This window comes from Phyllostomus discolor, chromosome 10, assembly GCF_004126475.2.
Source record: "Phyllostomus discolor isolate MPI-MPIP mPhyDis1 chromosome 10, mPhyDis1.pri.v3, whole genome shotgun sequence".
Lineage (NCBI taxonomy): Eukaryota > Metazoa > Chordata > Mammalia > Chiroptera > Phyllostomidae > Phyllostomus > Phyllostomus discolor.
In genome coordinates this window covers 27061947-27084224 of record NC_040912.2, presented here as the reverse complement: position 1 = coordinate 27084224, position 22278 = coordinate 27061947, and the positions used below count along the sequence as shown (strand labels likewise).

Genomic DNA, 22278 nt, shown 5'->3' with positions numbered 1-22278 from the left:
CAGAAGAATTCCTGATGTGGAAAACTGCTCATGATACAATTAGACATAAACAGTGTTCATCTTTGGGTGATAGGATTAGGGATGTTGTCATTTTCTTCCTTGTACCTCAAATTTTGCATATGTTCTGCAAAGATCATATGTTCCTTTAGTAATTATAAGAAAGCCTACAGATATTATTTATAAAATGCAGTTGGATATACTCAGTGTTTTGGTTACCAGTCTTCTGTCACAAAGCACTTGAGGCAGACACATCCAATGAGTCAAATACTAGTACCTTATAAATGTATTTTTCAATTTTGCCCTTTAAATTTTGTGGGTTAGACTTATACTTCTTCATGTTCAATAAATTATGTCAGCTATATATTTTATATGATTTCTTGCTGAGTTTTATAAATGAAATGAAAAGACGTCAAAATGTGTAGACTTATATTCAACATTGTACATGGCCACTGAAATAAGACAAGAAAAGCAATAAAAGGCATCCAGATTGGAAAGAGAGAAATAAAACTGTCTTTAGTCATAGAAAATATGATTATGTAGAAAATCTGGTGGAATCTACAAAAAAATCTATAGTTAATAAGTCAATATAGCAAGGTTGTATGATACATGATCAATAAATAAAGATTAACTATTTTTGTGTACTTGTAATGAACATTTGGAAATTAAAAGTTAAAAACACCACTTACCATCAAAAATATGAAATACTTAGGGATAATTCAGACAAAGGATATATGAATCTGTACTTTGAAAACTATAAAGTGTTGCTTAAAACATGTGTAGACTCTAAACCTTTAGTTACTCTTCTTTACCTGACCACTAGAAGACATATTTAGAATTTCTAGAGCTCCAAATTGAGATCAGAAAAGAATCATCTGAGCCATCCGTCTGGTATAGTTTTAAGTCTTTTTAAAGTAACGTGAAGAATCTTCTCATTTTTAACTTTTTTAAAGATTCTATTTATTTAATTTTAGAGAGAGGGAAAAGGAAGGAGAAAGAGTGGGAAAGAAACATCAATATGTGGTTACCTCTCCTGCACCCCCTACTGGGGACCTGACCCACAACCCAGGCATATGCCCTGATGGGGAATCCAACTAGCAACCCTTTGGTTTTCAGGCCAGCACTCAATCCAGTGAGCCACACCAGCCAGATCTCATGTTTACTACCATAATGGACATACTTAAATACTCTTTATTGATTCTCCAAAACTTAATTTTATCAAAATTAATTGCTACTCAATAGCTGTTAATCTGTTGTATTTCAATTTTGCATCTTTTTCTAAGTACTGTAGAAGGTTGCATGAAAGCTGACAGGGAGATAAGATTGGGAGGGGAGATTGGTTCATTGTTCATTTGTCTTCTGCAGGTCAATCAGAGAGGATGGAAGATGGTAAACAGGCTCACTTGGTGGCTTGGAAATTAGTAGGCTTAGGAAAGAAATTCTAGGTAGGTATGTGCCCCTCAGGATTGTGATTATATATCCTGGTAATTGATCTTGGAGGTCTGCAATTAGACTTTATGAATACCCAGAGACAATCAGATACTGGCATCAGATTCACACTAAGTTTATATAATACTAAAGTATAAATTGGAATGCTGATTTACTCATTTCTGTGGGTGGGGGACAGACTGGAGAAAAAGGCTTTCCTTTTCCTGAAGTCAGAATATTTACATTTAGCCCTGGCTGGTGTGGCTCAGTGGATTGAGTGCTGGCCTGCGAACCAGAGGGTCGCCCATTCAATTCCCAGGGCACATGCCTGGGTTGTGGGCCAGGTCCCTGGTGGGGGTGGGGGCACACGAGAGACAACCACACACTGATATGTTTCCCTCTATTTCTCCCTCCCTTCTTCCTTCCCTCCCTCTCTCTCTAAAAATAAGTAAATAAAATCTTTTTGGGGAGCAGCATGTTGCTGAATTCTGCCTCCTAAAATCTTTTTTTAAAAAGAATACTTATATTTAGATCCAGGGAACCCTCTTGCACATGTCTCAAAATTCAGAATTTTTTAGATTTTAGAAAGGTAATAAGACATAGTATTACATTTTAAGAAACATACAATGGAATCTGGGAGTCTGTATTTTATTATATTCTGTAATAAAATACATTAATATTTCTTCAGTAAAATATTAGATTCTTTATATTAAGTACAGTAAATAAAGGCTTCGTGTCTATTTTAGGTCAGGATTTGCTGCCAGATAAGTTCTGAAAGAGGTTTTGTTGTTTTGAAAATTCTTTGACTTCAGAATTGCAAGGAATTGTGGACTACTCTTAAACTTTCTGGGAAACTGAATAGTGCTTAGAAGGTTGCCTGGTAAACATGTAATTAAAATGACAGGAAATGGGTCGGCATGAGAGGTTTTTCATTAGTCCTCACTGTGTCTGCAGTAGGAATCATCGAGGGTCCTCCTGTTTCACTGCCCCTTTTTCCTGGCCAGTGCTGAACATGTATTAGCAAGTCTGCTCGTTTATAATACTTTAAATTTCATTTTAAGCACTTTCTTTCTGTCCAACTGTTATTATTATTACTACTGCGACTGCTACTACTACTACTACTACTGTTGTGTTGATTGATTAAGCTACCTAATTTGACTCCTGGGCCCGAAAGAACTCAGATAGCACTTCTCATTGTGTGTTGATTCAACTACCTTTTGCTCTTTACTCCTAAATCATTGGAACTTGAAGCATTTCTAAAACTTGCATTTTGATTTGCAAGATGAAGAGGTCTTTAGTTTGTTTAAAAACTATCCTATTGAATAAAAAACGTCTATACACTTCTCACAGGAACTCCCTTCCCCCTTCTAAACTAAGAATGGCAGCAGATGGCATGGCAAATACATATATGTGTATATACAAAACCACTACAATAGCGTCAGCCTGCAGCATCGATGTGTCTGGCTTAACAGCACTTAGTCTAAACTGTGACCCTTCCAGAAGACATCTTGTCCACTACCTCACACTTCCCAGATTGGGCCTTGATAGTTTATCTGTTACTTACTCATTTTATAAGCTATAGATTAGTGTGATTATTCAGGATTTCTAACTAATAATCATAGTTAACACCAGTTTTAAAAAATGCCATGAACATCTTTAAATGCCTCTACATCATTAAAAGCAAGATGCACAGAGTGAGAAACTTATTTTAAATACTTAGAAATATGTACAAGTTTAATATAGCTTCAGGGTACTTATAACAGGGTACTTTGGCCAGCTCATGTAAATCACTTCTAATTTCTTGGGCACTTTTGGAAACTCCAATATGATTAATACTCTAATTTTTTAATTAAATCTAATGAAGTCAGAGACACCTCAAAGAGGTATATTATGGTTCTTTTCCCACTCTAGAATTAATGTTGATAGATATTTTGTTTTATTTCTCCATCCTCCTCTCTTTCTTAAACCCTTCCCTCTCCTCTTCCTCCTGTCTGTCATCCTCTTCCCCTTCTTCCTGTTCCTTTTTCAGGCAACAAGCTATCCCCTTTGCACCATCAGATTTTCCTGAGTTAGCTAAATCCTTTTCATGCGCCACCTTTGGCCTCAGTACCTTATATTGTAAGGCTAAATTTTTGCTATCCGATTACTCCACATCTAGTTGGTCTTCAGTGGAGATGCCAGAGTTTGTGAATTCCATCTTAGGTGGAACTCTGACCAGAACAGGAAGATGTCCGCCAGCAGTGGCCACTTGCGGCCCTTGGGATCCTTCCTGCTTCCCTTAGTTGGTCCAAAATGCTCCAGTGTGGACCATTAAATTTGGATTTCCTTGTCCCAGACATTGTCTTCTACATCTCAGAGCACTTCTTAGAAAATTGCAAAACAAGAATAAAACCAAAAAATCCTGCAACAGTCATTGATGGGGCACTCTGGATTTTTCTTCTTTTGTACTGCTTGTCTCCACTGAGACGGCAAAGCAGGCTCTCTGCTCTTTGGTCCTCCAGTTTCATGATTATTATTAGGGGACTTATAAAAGTACATATTTAAGAACAACTATAATACACACTTCTGTGCCATTATATTTAATATATTAGTTTCACCTGCTAGATTTGTCAAGTTTTTGGGACAAAGATTGTATTGTAATAGAAGTTTTTGAAGCTTGATAGTTTTGTAACCACTTTTATACTGAGTATATTTCTGAAAAGTTCATAAATTGATTTTTAAAAACAATTGTATTTTAAGCATACTAGCAAGCTTACCATTTAAAGAAATTATTTAGTGAATCCTTTTGTAAAGTGGATATTCAGCTCATAATTTGTTTCTTTGTATAAACCTGTATTTACATACATCAAATTTGTTTTAAATGGGGTTTTTCTACAAATGTCAGTACACGTGTCTGAAAAGAAGAAAATTTTAGTTTGATGTGAAGAACAAATTCAGATTTGGTACTTTTGATAGATGAGACAGTCCAGATTATTTTAGTTCTGTTCTTTTCAAATAATGCTATCAAAATATGCTGTACACCCTAAATTAAGGGGTGGCAAGAGTTCATTTGTGAAGGTTGAACTACATTATATTTTTTAACTATATTTTCTTAAACAGTAACAGGGCTAATCTGAAGTTGTACGAAGTTTTAAAAGTTATTTAGTTTTATATTCTCTTTACTAAAACCATAACTGGAACCCCAAATCTCAATAATCTGGTTTTCTTTAAAATTTTTACTTCATCCTAGTTTGTAGCTATAGAAGTAGATGTATATGGTGCTTTCAATAATGTATATTTTAGCTTTCTAAGTACTGTTTTCTGATTTTATTTATTTATTTATTTATTCCAGTTTGTTGTATTTTTTCCATTACCATTTAGTCCCCTTATACTTCCCTGCCCCCAGCAGTCACCACACTCTTGTCCATGCCCATGAGTTCTTTTTCCTTTTTGCTCAGTGCCTCTACCACCTAACCATACCCCTGCCACTATCTGTCATCTGTTTTCTATCTATGAGTCTGTCTCCGTTTTGCTCATTAGTTCAGTTTCTTAATTAGAGTTCACACATGAGTGAAATCACATGGTAGTTGTCATTCTCTGACTGGCTTACTTCACTTAGCATAATGTTCTCTAAGTCAATCCATGCTGTCGCAAAGGGTAAATTTTTCTTTTTTTTTTTTTTGTGCCCGAGTAGTATTTCATTGTGTAAATGTCCCATAGTTGTTTTATCCACTCATCTACTGATGAACACTTGAGCTGCTTCCATATCTTGGCAGTTGTAAAGAATGCTACAATGAACACAGGTATGCTTATAATCTTTCAAATTAGTGTTTTGTATTTCTTCAGATATATCTGCGGGAGTGGGAATGCTGGGTCAAAAGGGAGATCCATTTTTAATTTATTGAGGTATCTCCATACTGCTTTTCTACAGTGGCTGTACCAGTCTGCATTCCCACCAACAGTGCAAAAGCGTTCCCCTTTGTCCACATCCTCCCCAACAATTGTTTCTTGATTTATTGATGATAGCCATTCTGACAGGTGTGAGATGATAGCTCATTTGGTTTTAATTTGCATTTCTCTGATGATCAGTGATGTTGAGCATCTTTTCATATGTCTATAGACCACCTGTATGTCCTCTTTGAAGGAGTGTCTATTGAAGTGCTTTGCCCATTTTTAAACTGGGTTGAATGCTTTTTTTGATGTTGAGTTTTGTAAGTTCTTTATAAATTTTGGATATTAACGCCTTATCAGATGTATTGACAAATATGTTCTCCCATTCTGTGGGTTGTCTTTTTATTTTGTTGATGTTTTTCTTTGCTGTGCAAAACCTTGTTAGTTTGATATAGTCCCATTTATTTTTTCTTTTGTTTCCTTGCCTGTTGAGATATAACCAATAAAATATTGTTGTGACCAATGTCTAAGATTTTGCTGCCTGTGGTTTCTTCTAGAATTTTTATGGTGTTAGGTGTAACATTTAAGTCTTTGATCCATTTTGAATTTATTCTTTTGTGTGGTGTACAAAGGTGGCCTAGTTTCATTTTTCTACACATATCTGTCTAATTTCCCCAATACCATTTATTGAATAAACTGTCTTTAGCCCGTTGTGCTTGCTTCCTCTGTTCAATATTAATGGACTATAAAGGTACGAGTTTATTTCTAGGCTCTCTATTCTGTTCCATTGATGTATGTGTCTGTTTTTATGCCAGTACCATGCTATTTTGATTGCTATATCTTTATAGTATAGTTTGATATTAAGCAGTTGATTCCTTCAACTTTGTTCTTCTTTCTCAGGATTGCTGTTGCTATGTGGGACTCTTGGTGGTTCCATACAAATTTTTGAAGTATTTGCTCTAGGTCTGTAAAATACATCATTGGAATCTTGATAGAAATTGCCTTGAATCTACGGATTGCTTTGGGGTAGTATGAACACTTTAATGATGTTAACTCTTTCTATCCATGATCACAGTATGTGCTTCCACTTAATTTGTATCTTCTTCAGTTTCTTCGGTGTCTTAACAACTTCCCAAGTACATGTCTTTTAAATCCTTGGTTAGGTTTATTCCTAGGTATTTTATTCTTTTTGAAGCAATTGTGAATGGGACTGCTTTCTTAATTTTCCTTCCTGTTAGTTCATTATTGGCATATAAAAATGCCACTGATTTCTGGATATTAATTTTGTATCCTGTTACTTTGCTGAATTCATTTATCAGTTCTAGTAATTTCTTGGTGGAATCTATGGGGTTCTTTATGTACAGTATCATGTCATCTGCAAATAAAGACAGTTTACTTCTTCCATCCCAAATTGGATGTCTTTTATTATTCTTATCTGATTGCTACAGCTAGGATTCCAGCACTATTTGAATAAGAGGAGTAAAAGTAGACATCCCTATCTTGTTCCTGATCTTAAGGGGAATGTTTGTCGTTTTTCCCCATTGAGTATGATGCTGGCAGTGGGTTTGTCATATATGGTCTTTATTATGTTTAGGTATGTTCCCTCTAATCCCCATTTGCTGAGCTTTTTTTTTTTTAAAATAAATGAGTGCTGAATTTTATCAAATGCTTTTCTGCATCTATTGATATGATCATGTGGTTTTTATCCTTAATTTTTTTATGTAGTGAATCACATTTATTGATTTGCAAATACTGTACCATCCTTGCATCCATGGGATAAATTCCACTTGACTGTGGTGTGTGATCTTTCTGATGTATTGCTATATTCAATTTGCTAATATTTTGTTCAGGATTTCAGCGTCTGAGTTCATCAGGGATATTGGCCTATAATTTTTTTTTGTAGTGCCTTTATCTGGTTTTGGAATTAGGATAATGCTGGCCTCATAAAATGAGCTTGGGAACCTTTTCTCCTCTTGAATTTTTTGAAGTAGCTTGAGAAGGAGAGGTGTTAGTTCTTGGAATGTTTGGTGAAATTCACCTGTGCAGCCATCTGGTCAAGGGTTCTTGATGGTTGGCAGTGTTTTTATTAGTTTCAATTTCACTAGGTGTAGTCTGTTCAGATTCTCTGATTCTTCCTGATTTAGTTTTGGAAGATTGTATGTTTCTAGGAATTTATCCATTTTGCCCAGTTTGTCCAGTTGGTTGGCTGGCATATAGTTGTTCACAACGTTTTCTTACAATCCTTTCTATTTCTTTGGTGGCAGTTTTTATTTCTCTCCTTTCATTTCAGATTTTATTTATTTGGGTCCCCTCTCTTTTTTTTTCTTAATGGATCTGCTTAAAGGTTTGTCAGTCTCATATATCTTTTCAAAGAACCAGCTCTTGGCTTTATTGATCTTTTGTATCATATTTTTAGACTCCATTTATTTTTGCTCTGATTTTTATTATTTCCTTCCTTCTACTCACTTTGAGCTTTGTTGTTCTTTTTCAAGTTCCTCTAAGTGTAAAGTTAGACTGTTTGTTTGAGTGCTTTCTCGTTTGTTTTTGTTTTTGTTTTTGAGATAGGCCTGTATTGCTATGTATTGTCTTCCTAGAATTGTTTTCCCTGTGTCCCACAGATTTTGGATTGTTGTGTTCTCATTTTCCTTTGTTTCAAGGTGTCTTTTGACTTCTTCCTTGGTCTTATTGACCCATTCATTGTTTATAACATGTTATTTAGCTTCCATGTCTTTGTGTGTTTGTCAGTGTTCTTCTTGTAATTAATTTCTAGTTTATAGCATTGTGGTCAGAGAAAGTGCTTGTTATGATTTCAGTCTTCTTAAATGATTTGAGACTTGTTTTGTGTCCTAACATGTGGTCTGTCCTAGAAAACATTCCATGTACACTTGAAAAGTATGTATATTCTGCTACTTTGGGGTGATATGCTCTGAAGATATCAATTAAATCCAGTTGATCTAGTGTGTCTTTTAAGACCACTGTGTACTTGCTGATTTTCTGCCTGGGAGAGCTATCCATTGAAGTCAATGTGGTGTTAAAATCCCTGATATTGACTGTTTCTGTCAATCTCTTCCTTTATGTCCATCAAGATTTGCTCTACATATGTAGATGTTCCTATGTTGGGTACATACATGTTTATGAGGGTTATATTCTCTTCCTGGATTGTTTCCTTTATCATTATGTAGTGTCATTCTTTGTCTCTTACTTTGTCTTGGTTTCAAAGTCCATTTTGTCAGATATAAGTACTGCTACCCCAACTTTTTTTTCCTTTCCATTTGCATGAAAATTCTTTTACTGTCCCTTTACTTTTAGTCTGTGTGTATCTTTTGATCATAGGTGCGTCTCTTGGAGGCAATATATATGTGTGTATGTGGATATATATGTGTGTATGTATATATATGGCTTTGTTTTCTTATCCATTTAGCTACCCTATGTCCTTTGGTTGGAGTATTTAAGTCATTTACATTTAAGACGATTAATAATAGATACATATTTAGTGCCATTTTATTGTTAGACTATTTTTCTCCCCCTCTTTTTTTTTTTCTTCTTAAAGCAAGCACCTTAAGATTTGTTGTAGTATTGGTTTATGTTAACAAACTTCTTTAGCTTTTTCTTGCCTGGGAAGCTCCTTATTTTTCCTTCAGTTTTAAATGATAGCCTCGCTGGGTAAAGTAGCCTTGGCTGTACGTCCTTGCTTTTCATCGTCTTGACTATTTTACCCTACTCCCTTCTTGCCTGAAATGTTTCTGTTGAGTAACCAGATGACAGTCTAATTAGTGCTCCCTTTTATGTAACTGCCTGCTTTTCTCCTGTGGCTTTTAGGATTCGCTCCTTGTCTTTAAGTTTTATTATTTTAATTATGATGTGTGTGGGTATAGGCCTCTTTGGATCCAACTTGTTTGGGACTCTTTGAGCTTCCTGGACTTGTATGCCTTTTTCCTTCACCAGGTTAGGGAAGTTTTTGGTCATTATTTCTTCAATAGGTTCTTGATCCCTTGCTCACTGTGTTCTCCTTCGGGTATTTCCATGATGTGGATGTTGCTATGCTTCATGTTGTCCAAAATGTTTCTTAAGCTCTCATTTTTTTTAAAGATTGTATTTATTTATTTTTAGAGAGGGAAGGGAGGGAGAGAGAGAGAGAGAAACATCAATGTGCGGTTGCTGGGGGTTGTGGCCTGCAACCCAGGCATGTGCCCTGACTGGGAATCAAACCTGCGATGCTTTGGTTCGCAGTCTGCACTCAATCCACTGAGCTACGCCAGCCAAGGCAAGCTCCCATTTTTTAAAAAAAAATTCTTTTTTCTTTTTGCTGCTCTGCTTGGGTGCTTTTTCCTATGTTGTCTTACAAATCACTGACTCGATCCTTGGCTTCTTCTAACCTACTATTTATCCCTTCCAGTGTATTATTTATTTTAGATTTTGTACTCTCTATTTCTGACTGGTCCTTTTTTTATGGTTTCTATGTCTTTGTTCATGCTATTGAATATCCTTATAATCATTATTCTAAACTCTTTATCTGATAAATTGCTTGCCTCCATTTCATCTAGTTCTTCTTCTGGAGAATTCTTTTGTTCTTTCATTTTGGGTATATTTCTTTGTCTTCCCATTTTGGCTGCTGCTTTGTGTTTGTTTCCGTGTATTCGGTAGATCTACAAAGACTGATGCAAGCCTTCAGACACTGCTTATGACTGGCCCTGGGCGACCTGTTTGGAGCTATCAGTGATGCACAGCATGTGGCTCCCTCTGCTGGGCCTGAGTGTGTGCAGAAAGAACCAGGCTGTGCACCAACACTGGTTGCTACCTGTACCAGGCCCAGGGGAGGGTCTGCTAAAGCCTCAGAGCACTCAGAGATCTGCCTTAGTTGTTTAACTAATTAATGATATAGCCTCAAGGCGGACTCAGCATCTGGCTTAAGCACCACATGGTGGGGCTATTGACTCCTCGCAGACTGATGCCACTTGGAGGGGATTGTTCTGCCTTGAGAAAGAGGCCTTCTGTAGTATGGGGAATGACTTAGTACAGGGATCCTATTGGCTGTTCCCTTCAGTTCTCTTATCAGAGCCACCAGCCCCAGACTCCCCTCACACATCTCTAGTCCACTCTGCTCTCCCTCTGCCCAAGCCCAGGGAAAATGGCAGCAAACAGAATTTTGTGTGTTGACCCTTTAAGAGACTGTCTGCATCTCCAGCCGTCTCTCCCTGGCAGACAGGAATCCCGCTGCCTTTCACAGCTGGATGTTATCTGGGTTCTTTTCCTGGTTCTGGTGCTGTAGGCTGGGGAGCCCATCTTGAGGTTTAGACCCCACACTTCTCAGGGGGAACCCTCCAGCTGCTGAAATATGTCCCTCCAGAACTTCAGCTGCTGCCTGTGGGAGCCCAGACAACCCTCTTGTGCCTCCTCTGCACTTTGTACCAGTCACGTGGTGGTGAAGTGGTTTCTTCCATCTGTCTTTGGTTATAAGGCTTCTCTACAGCTAGTGCTCAGTTTGGTTATTCAGGATGATTTTGCTACAATTTAGTTGTAATTCCAGATTGGCCCTGTGAAGAGGTTAGTATAGCTTCCACTCATTTCTCTGCTGTCCTGAGTCTGAGCTCTCTACTTACTGTACTTTGATGATACCCACCAGGTTATTAAGCTCTGTTTAATACTGGGAAGGTGATAAAGATAATTCCATTTACTGCTGGTAGTTTAGATACTGAAGTGTTGTTAACTAGAATAACCATAACCAGATATTTAATTCATAGAGTAGCATAAATATGGTAGCTCTAAAATGAAAAATAAGATGTAATTGTCATTATATAATATTTTAACTGCACTGTGGTTAAACAGACTTTTTTCTGTAGGGCTGTGTGGGAGCAGATTACTATTTGTTACATTGTTTCTCTTGGAAAGTATATACGAATTAAAGCTGACAGCACTGGGAACTTGACCCCATTTCTCATGCCCTCTGTACAGTCTATTGGGTAGTCAAAGGCGAATCCTCTATGGTTTAACATGGGCACTGTTAGATTCCATGGAAACGAAAGCCTTTCCTTGATAACTGAGGAAGAAGTCAGTGAGTTAGGGAACCCCTGGAAATATACAGGGATCTAGGAGAAACACCTCTTTTAATATATATAGGACCAGCCATTTTTCCATGGCTTTAAGAAGTTGAGTGTCAGGAATAATCTAGCAGATGTCATTAAGTTCAAAAAATGTGAAGGAAGTAAAGACTCAGGAGCAGAGGTTTCAGCTACAAGTTCAAGGTGGGTCATGGAGATACATTCCAAGTGTAGGCTTTGACCTGTGCGAGGATGTTGGGCACACTGTGCCAGGGGGAACTAGACAGAAGCAACCCAGCTGAGTTTATTTGTTCACTCATTCATTTACCTACTGCTTTTCAGACGATGCAGAGACTAATACATGATCAGAGTTGTAAAGGAGTTTATAAGTAGGCTACAAGTCTGTATAACGCAGAATGAGACTCATACCCTGAAGAATAGTAGTTGAGAATGTTGATCATTTGGCAGTGGAGCAAATGATGAGTACTATGACCACAGGAGGAAAACTCTTTCCCTTGGTGCTGAGCCAATGAACTTATGATTGGCAGTTCTCTATCTAATACAATCTACTCTTTCACTTGCCATTCCTTTTTCGAATGTTTTGAGTTTCTATTTACAATATAATTATCTGTATGAGATTCTGTTTAAAACTATTATCAGTTAAGACTCTAATAATTATCTGACATTGTTTAATATCCAGCTATTTACTATGTGACCTTAAGTAATTTGATCAAACACTCCAAGCCTCTTTTTCCTCATCAGTAAAATGGGAGTGAATTCCAGCAGTACGTACCTCTAAGATTAAGGATTAAATAAGATAATATATGCATAATAGTTGCCTTGCACATAGTAAATTCTCAATAAATTTTACCTATTTTGGCTCCAGTGTGGGAGAGGAAGAAGATTGATAGGAAGGAAGCAAGATTTCTAGGAAAGAGCTTTGAGGTTGCTGAAAACAATTTCTGTAATTTCATTATTCTTAATTCTTCACTTATCTTCCGTATCCAAATAGTCGCCAAATTGTGTTGATTCTGTTTCCTTTTACTACATCAGAATTCTGACTTACTGTCTGCATTTTCATTACCTTTGGATGTTTGTAGTAAATTCATAAATAGTCTTGCCTGTAAGTCTCTCTTAACTATCAGCTTATAAAACTCAACTTTGATCATATTTTTTGCCATCAAAAAAAGTCATTGTTTTCCCATTAACTTGTCTTTAACCTGGAGTTCAGAATTGTGCAAAGTATGACTCAAGTATATTTTTCCTACCTTGCATCTTCATGTTCTTTGCCATGTATTTTGTGTTCCAGTCATATTCAGCTGAGCGTCGTTCTCCGAATGTGGCCTTAGATTGCTTTGACTTTCACTGTTTACTTGGCGTAAAAGTTTTCTTGTCTTTTTCTGGATGGCCAAATCCTGAAATGTCTTTCAAAATAGCTCTAATCCTTTACTGCCGAGTCTTTCTTGATTAATTCTTACAATAAAAAGCAGAACTCTGTGTCTTCTAATTTCTTCAAATATTGTTTGTGTGCTTTTGTGCTTAATGCTTTCGACATTATTTTTGGTTATTGTGTGCATCTTCCTTGGCACTAGGAGATGGTAAGTTCCTTGAGGACGAAAACTGTTATATTTATCTCTGTGTACTTTGAAGCTCCTAGGACAGTGTTTTGCTCATAATAGATGCTCAATAAATCTTTTTTTTTTCTACAGAAAAAATGTGTGATTATTTTTCAGATGCAGACTAAACATACTAATGTCCACAGTGGATAAAAAAGTTAACCAAATATGTAAATTATAATCTTTATAAAGATTAATAGTTTAAGCAGAAACCTTTACCCTGACTATGAAAATTCTTAAATTGTATTTTATAAGTATATGAGAAATCAGTATATTTCACAGGGTACTAGGCTTATATCAAACATTTTAATTTATATTTTTATCTAGATAGACTGTCAAGTCACTAGGCATGTGGATGTATAAATAGCTGTTCCAGATTATTATTATTATTATTATTATTATTATACTCTGTAGCTATTAATAAGCATTTGGTCTTTATAAAGCTTATAACAGGCATCAGTGGTTCTTAATTATTTGGGACAAGTTAAAGTAGCTTAATATTGTTGCTTCTTTTTCCATTTAATGAAGTGTTTTAAGTGGCTAAGGTCGGGGAGAGGTAAGGAAAGACTGTTCAGGGAATTTATGGTCGTGAACTGGTAGAGACCCAGAATAGTCGTAACTGCTAAGTCTTGAAAACAAAAAAATAAACTGTCATGAAGTTTTTGTAAGCTGAGATGAATGCCATTTTTCTCTTAGGAAGAAGAGAAAGGCTAGGAGCAACTGTGCACAATCATTTTCACTAAATTCTTCTAAGAATGTTAGCTGTCTTTACAACTGGATTCATCCTTTACAGTACTGGGAAACAAATACTCTAGTGGGGTACAGGAATTTTTTTGTGTAAGTGTAATTTCAAAAATTTCCACATGATGGCAGAAGATCATCACATCTGGAAAGACAAATGGAAGTCAAACTTGTACTTCTGTTCACCTGAAATCATATTTGTCATTTCATAGTTCCACTGGTCATCTTCATGTTTGTGTTGTTTCACATAGACATAGCATTGCCATCTTAAATATTTTAAGTGTTTTCACTAATTTTAAAATGGAATACAATATTTTTCTAGTATATCATTTTAACCCATTTTTAAGGTTTTTATGACTTTCCCCTGAATAGTGCCTTAAATAATTGTTTAGATAATTGTATTATTTTCTAAAGTAAATCAGTTTAGGGGAAACTTGAGTGCAGTTATTTATTATTTATAGATGAATGTATGAAACCCAAAATGTGGACTTTATTTGACTTTATTTTAGAAATTTAGGAATTGATTCAACATACATTCTTTTGTTTTAATTTGCCTAGAATTTTGAATGGCCATCTCATGCTCTCATGACTGTTGCGTCACTGGCCTGCTTTATCACTGTCAGGTCTTCTCTGAAACTTTCTGTCTTAATTTAAGAAATTAATTTACTTTGTAAATATTTATTAAATGCATACCATGTTGCATATACTTCCCCATACACTGATAATTTAAAATAGTAAAAATAATTCACAAGTATGATCTTTGTCTTATGGTGTTCACAGTCTTGCAAGGCAGACAGCTGCCAAATTTGTTAATGCTTGTGGTTTGCACTAAAACTAATATACTTGTCGTAATTTTTTAATGCTCACCTGAGGATATAATTTTGATTTTAGGGAAGGGGTGGGGCAGAGAGAGAAACACATCAGTGTGAGAGAGAAACATTGATCAGTTGCCTCCTGCACACTCCCCAACCAGGGATTGAACCTGCAACCTAGGTATATGCCCTGACTGGGAATTGAATCTGCAGCCTTTTGGTTGGACAGTGCTCCAACCAACTGAGCCACCTGGGCAGTGCTATTTGTCATGAAATTTTAAGGAGTGTGCACCTTTTACAAAGGTACTGTAGATTTATTGTGAAAATACTGAATTATATGAATGATGACCTAGGACCTGTAAGAGATCAAAATAAATATTTTGGAAATTTTGTGAAAACTTAAATGGGCCAAGGTTTTTAAAAAAATATTTTTAAAATTGAATTTATTGGGGTATATTAGGTAATAAAGTTATATAGGCTTAAGATGTACAATTCATATTGTATTGTGTGTTCACCATGCCAAGTCATGTCTCTCTCCGTCATCATTTATGCCCCATTCACACACTTCTACCTCTTCCTACCCCATTTCCCTCTAGTAGTAACCATACTATTGTCTGTCTGTGAGGTTTCTTGGGTTGGTTGGGGTTTTTTGTTTGTTTGTTTTTGCTTAATCTCTTTACCTTTTTCTCTCCTCCCCCTTAACCTCTCCTGACAGTTAGGAGTCTGTTTCTATATTGTTGGTTTATTTTGTTCATTAGATTCCACATATAAGTGCAATCATACGGCATTTGTCTTTCTCTGATTGGCTTATTTCACTTAGCATACATAATTCACTTCCCAGGTCCATCCATGTTGTGGCAAAAGTTTAAGATTTGCTACTTTTTTTACAGCTGGGTAGTATTCCACTGTGCAAACGTATCAAGTTTTGTATCCATTCATCTATTGATGGACATGTGGGCTGCTTCCAAATTGTGGCAATTGTAAATAATGCTGCAGTGAGTATTGGAGTGCATATATTCTTTTAAATTAGTGTTTTGGGTTTCTTTGGATATATTCCCAACAGTGGAATCACTGGGCCATAAGGCAGTTCCATTTTTAATTTTTTGAGGAAACTCCATACTATTTTCCACAGTGTCTGCACCAGTCTGCATTCCCACCAACAGTGTGTGAGGGTTCCCTTTTCTCCACATTCTCGCCAACATTTACTATCTGTTGATTTATTGATGATAGCCATTCTGACAGGCATTAGATGATATCTCATTGTGGTTTTAAGGTGCATTTCACTGATGATTGGTGGGGATGTAGAAGAGGGTAAAGGGGATATAAATTGGTGTCAGAAGGATACTTGACTTTGGGTGGTGAGCACACAATACAATATACAGATGATGTATTATAGAATTAATTGTATACTTTAAACCTATAAAAGTATATTGACCAGTGTCACCCTAATAAATTCAATAAATTTTTTCAAATTATTTTTAATTACAACTGATATATAGTATATTGATTTTAGGTGTGCAGCATAGCAATTGGACATTTATATATCTTATGAAGCGATGGCCTGAGAAGTCTAGTACCCATTTGACACACGCATACATAGTTATTACAGTATTGACTATATTCCCTCTGATGTACTTTATGTCTCTGTGACTATTTTTATAACTGGCAGTTTGTACTTTTTAATCCCTTTCACCTTTTTTTACACATCTACCCAACCCTCCTTGTATCGAGCAACCATTAATTTTTCTGTGTATCTATGAGTTGTTTTTGTTTATTTTGTCCTTTGGATTCCACATATAAGTGAAATCATACAATATTTGTCTTTCTCTGACTGACTTGTTTCACTTAGCATAATGTCCTCTGAGTTGATCTGTGTTGTTGCAAATGACAAGATTTCACTCTGTTTTTATGGCAGAGTAATACTCCATTGTATATAGATGCCATCTCTTCTTTATCCATTTATCTCTCAGTGGACACCTAAGTTACTTCCGTATCTTGACTACTGTGAATAATGCTGCAGTTAATGTGGTACATACATCTTTTCAAGTTAGTGTTTTTGATTTCTTTGGATCAAAGAAAGTGGAATTTCTGGGTCATATGTTAGCTTTATATTTACATTTTTGATGACCCTCCTTACCATTTTTCATAGTGGCTGTACCAATTTACAATCCCACCAACAATGCACATGGTTCCTTTTTCCCCCACATCCTTGGCGATACTTTCCTGTTGATTTATTGATGACAGCCATTCTGAGAGATGTGAGGTGATAATTTATTGTGGTTTTAATTTGCATTTCCCTGATGGTTAGTGAGGTTGAGCATCTTTTCATACATCTCTTGGCCATCTGTATGTCCTTTTTGGTCCTCTGCCCATTTTTTAATTGTATTGTTTTTGGCATTAAGTTATATGAGTTCCTTATATATTTTGGATATTAACCGCTTATCAAGTGTATTATTGGCAAATATTTTCTTTCAGTAGGTTTTCTTTTTTGTTTTGTTGATAGTTTCCTTTGCTGTGCAAAATCTTTTTAGTTTGATGCAGTTCCATTTGTTTATTTTTTTCTTTTGTTTCCTTACCTTTGAAAACATATGATTTGGGGCCTCAAGAAACTTTAGGATGTAGAAGAAGAGTAAGAAAACTACAGCTATGATACAAGGCACTTGTATCTGTCAAGTGTTGGGAGTATCACCACTTCAGGAAAATTAAGTTATGAAAATAGAAGTTCAGAATAATATGTTGAAAAATAAGATATTATTGGAAAGGTATTTTATGGGCAGCTGTTGGATGACTTGATTGAAGATCTTTCACTTTTTGTAAAAATATCTTATTTTTTTCTCACAGCTTTATAACAAAATTTCCATAATTGAAATAAATATTTTTTAACATCTCTCCATCTGAATTTTCTTTTGTGTGCAAGAATCCAATCTCTTTTGTAGTTGGCCAAAGTTACAAGCTCAAAACCTGTTAAAAGTTGTTTAAATTTTGTTTATTACACATGTAATTCTGATTTTCGGTGACTAATTTCATTAGTTCTTTTTCAACTTTTGAGATGAAACTCAGTCAAATTTGCCGTTCACTAAGTGTCTTTTGATACTGTCTATGTCTTTATCTTTAAAATACTTTTTACATGACTGAGTCCAATCAGGAGGGGAAAGCCACAGAGTAATTTGAATAGGAACATTTAATATAAAGAATTGGTAACTATAACATGAAATGGGAATAGCAAGACATTGGCTGGGAAGAAGGGGATAGAACTCTAATGAACAGGAATCACAGATAAAAGGAGCAATCACTTCCATTAGGGCTGAGAGAGAGCACAGCCCTGAATGGAATCTTTTCTATAGTCTCTAGGCTTGCTCAAATTACTGTTCCTTTGTGCACGGCATCCTTGTTGAGGCAGTTCCCTTTTATTTCCTGATAACAAGACTGGATGTACACTGGTTCCTACATCCAGTTAGTGAGAACCTGGGAATCCATGTAGAAATCCAAGCCATTGCTAGATTACTTGTCTTAGAATTTTTCTTTTGGTTAACTGGGAGAGCACTTCTAGGAGGCTGACATTTATATTCTCTTGGAATATAGAATTTTTGAATACTTCCACTCTTTCGTCTTTAAGAAAAATCTGTTCTTTTCATCTTATAAACACCTTCCCAGGTTTCCCTATATTTATGAGTAATTCTTTGAAATGGGAAGATACATGTGCTCTAATGCTAGAAAGAAACAGTTAGAAAATAATATAGACCAAGATTATTTTAAGGAACCTAGTCTACCAAATATGAACTTAAACTGTGATTAATTAGGACTGATTATTTTATTTCCAAAGGGAAATTTAAACATTAACAAACTTTTTAGGAATAAACCCATTCATTCTGTTTATTTACTGTAATTCAAAATTTGATTCATGAAACTTTATAAATATTGTTTGTTATAAGGTGAGGAATATGTATACCTTTGGGCATTCTGACAGTTAATAGAGTCTGTATAAAGCAATACTTGGACAATCTATGCTACCATATATTTTTCAAATGTAATAGTAAATGATGCATTTTTTGTTGGAGTTGAGTGGGTATGTATAATTCTTTTAAAGAAAATATGTACCTTATGCTTTTAGGCTATAATATATTCTATTTTACATTATATAACATTACATATATAATATACATATTATATGCTACACATATATGTAATATATATTTCTATGTTTTTTTTAAAGATTTTATCCACTTTTAGAGAGAGGCGAGGGGAAGGAGAAAGAGAGGGAGAGAGATATCAATGTGTGGTTGCCTCTTTTGCACCCCCTACTAGGGATCTGGCCCACAACCCAGGCATGTGCCCTGACTGGGAATCAAACCTGCAACCCTTTGATTTGCAGCCCATGTTCAATCCACTGAGCTGTACCAACCAGGAAAATATATTTCTATGTTAATTTTACTTATTTCAGCATTTATGGGCTATATATTAATTAGGAAATTGGATGTATATAAATAATGGTAAATGCTAAATCTCTAAATAAGAGTGGTACATTGCAAAATTTAGTAACAGGCATTTTGATGCTACTGAGAGGAATTGAAATAATACTTTGAAGTATGGGATATGGTAACATGTTCAGAGAAGTTAATATTTTATGTCTGTCTGACATTTTTTGAGATGCTGCCTCCTGAATTCTTTTTTGGCTATATATATTTTAGCTCACTTTGTAAAACTTGTTAACTTTTTGTTTAAAAATATGTATCCCTGGCTGGCATAGCTCAGTGGATTGAGTGTGGGCTGTGAACCAAAGTGTTGCAGGTTCGATTCCCAATCAGGGTACATGCCTGGGTTGCAGGCCATGACCCCCAGCAACCACACATTGATGTTTCTCTCTCTCTCTCTCTCTCCCTCTCTCTCTCTCTCTCTCTCTCCCTCTCTCCCTCCCTCCCTGCCTCCCTTCCCTCTCTAAAAATAAATAAAATCTTTAAAAAAATATGTATTCAAGGTGAATTCAGGTTTAGGGCTTTGGTTTTTTCAGGTAAACTGAACACTTGCATGTTTTTCCATTTTGTTATTGTGCCTTCCCATTGTTTCAAATAATCATTGTTTCAAATGATTCTCTTTTTATTCAGATCTTTTATTGTCTTGTCATAGATTCCTTAGATTCCTCATCTGCAGCATTGTAATTCGGGAGAATAACTGCATGGTGTTGAATACAGTTTGAATAGATTTATATTGACTGTGTTACTCTTCTTTTTTCCCTTGAATGTAATCCATATTTATTTTCACAGTTGCTGGTCCCAGATGTTAATGCTAAAACTCTTTGACTCAGGTGTAATTCTTTTATAAGATAGTTGTATTCTAGCAAAATGAAATGTGAGTATATGTAATTCCATTTACCTAATGACTTGTAGCAGGGGTAGCCAACACTCCCTGCTCTAAATAACTTATTGGAATACAGCTACATACACATATGTAAACAGGCTATATTTGTGTTCATAATGTTTTTGTTACTGACTTAATACAAAGAAACTATATTTACTGAGAGTCTAATTGAACAGAACATAATATAAAGAAGTCATTTTTCTTCAGAGAAGTTCTTCATTTTATAGCAAAATACCATGGTTATGTTCTAGGTTCCTTAGATTCTAGGTCTATATTATTCATATAATTAATGCCAACTGTTGTAATAAATAGTCCCAAAGTGTCAGTGGCCTAATATAAAAATTTATATCTTGCTCTTGAAAAGAATGTATAGATTTTCTTGTTCAGGCAGCCTTCCTCAAGGGATCTTCTCTAAGCACTGACTCTTTGAGCATTTTAGGTACGTGGCCATGTGTGTGACCTTTTAAATGCCCAGAAACATGTGGGTGCTTTTCAAAACTCTTACTCCCCAAGGTCACGAAAAAAGGTCTTAGTGTGGTAGCGCCATTTTTTCCGCTTTCAGTTTATGTCCGTTTCACAGGGCTTCCAACAGCAAAATGTTGGGACAGAGCATTCGGAGATTCACAACCTCTGTGGTCCGTAGAAGCCACTATGAGGAAGGTCCAGGGAAGAATTTGCCATTTTCGGTGGAAAACAAGTGGCGGTTACTAGCTATGATGACTTTGTATTTTGGATCTGAATTTGCTGCACCTTTCCTTATTGTAAGACACCAACTGCTTAAAAAATAAGGATGTTTTAGTTAATCCATAAAACAGATATGAAGAAGAGCATTTTAAGAGGTGCAGTCTCTTTGAAAAAATGGATCAAACTATTGAACTCAACATACTAGATATGTTTGTAAATAAACTTAATGGCATGAATCCATAATGCCTCTTCTCTGAAATACAAAATGTGATAATTGGGAAAAAACAAACAAACAAAAAAAACCTCTTACTCCCCAAGCATCGTGTTTACCAGCCTTTCCTTCCAAGTTTTTTGGCTAGTCTGTTTTTTGCCCTCACTTCAACTGTCCTATATGTGAGTGACTTGTACATTTGCCTTACATGTTTTTGACAAATGACTCCAGGCACCCCCTCAATCCTACTGTGCACTGGGAAAGTTCCAAGTCCAATAAGACAAAGGCAAGCCCTTTGGTGACTTCAAACAGGTCACAAAACAAATATTAATTCTTTGAGAATAAAGTCTGTTCTGTTCTCTCTGATACTGGGTACCTGTACTGGGAATGTGAGCTGTTGTCTTAAAACCATCGTCCATGTGACAAGCACGGGACAGGACCAGAGTGAGTTAAAATGCCACAGAGCTTCCTGACTGAAATTCAGCTATTTTTTCTCAACTAAATGTTTGCTGTGTTGCTACAAGCTTTCCATGTTTTTTCCAGAGTTCTGAAAAAGTTGGTCTTGCCAGGTTTTGCCAGTATATTTGTAGTCTGCAGAGAGTTGACGCATTGAGTTCCCTGTTCCACTATTTTTGCTGACATCTGGTCCTCAGATGTTTAAAGTTGGAGAATGATTTTTATCCTGAGGACACCGGGCAAGGAGAGATGATGATGACAAGGACATGTCACCCATTGGATACTAACGGAGGAGTATCCAGATGGGCTGCATGGGAGGCAGTTGAAAGCCTGGGACTGGGGGAAAGGCAGAGGTGTCAGGGTTTGAGATTAGGCTTTAGAGTTGGTGACGTTGAACCGCTGGAATTTAGAATTACATTTGTAGAAAGAATAGCAAAGGGCTGCTGAGGCCTTAGGTTTGGACTATGGTCTACAGTCATTGTGTAAAAGGAAACCTGTGAAGGTAGTACGGTAGAAATTCTATTTTTCTTTTTCAAATGGGAAAAAATTAGTTTTGGAATTTGGCGTAAAGTAACAACATCTACTTGTGCCAATTCCTTTGTCAGCTCTTAAATAAATACTGTACAGTCTGTGGAACTCTACTTCACAATTAGCTGCTCTTGGTTGGGACTAGAGGAAGGAGCCACTACAATAGCAGCCTTCCTCTGCTTAGTTTTTTATCTAGTTTCCATCAAACTAGAGCTTTATTCTCTGCTGAATCGGCCTGAACAATTTCTTCTCATTCTTCTTTCCCTCTCAGTCTTCACTTCTCTCATATTCACCACTGTTTATTACAGGCCTGTAGGCATTAATGAAAAGGCAATGAATGAAATTTATCAAAAATTCCAATGTACTTTGTCAATTTCCAAGGTGGAATACCAGAGACTTCAATTACTTGGAACTTCAAAAAAAACACAACCGCCCCCCCAAAAAACAAACAAAATAACCCCCAACTCCTTGAATTTCAAAAGTGTAATTTATAAATATAATATAGAATAAAGCATAGCCTCTTGGGAGTTTCAAAATAATTT

The 22278-nt window shown here is 36.0% G+C and overlaps 2 protein-coding genes across 5 annotated transcripts in view; both read left to right on the top strand.

The window, feature by feature from the left end:
• The window catches only part of SDHAF3 (succinate dehydrogenase complex assembly factor 3), a 51661-nt gene that overhangs the window by 12988 nt on the left and 16395 nt on the right, over window positions 1-22278 (top strand). The gene's annotated exons all lie outside the window — the stretch shown is intronic.
• Window positions 20361-20826, top strand: LOC114507742 (cytochrome c oxidase subunit 7C, mitochondrial-like). Its single transcript, XM_036010587.1, has one exon. It carries the CDS (start codon window positions 20454-20456, stop codon window positions 20643-20645), a length of 192 nt encoding a protein of 63 aa, XP_035866480.1. The 5' UTR covers window positions 20361-20453; the 3' UTR covers window positions 20646-20826.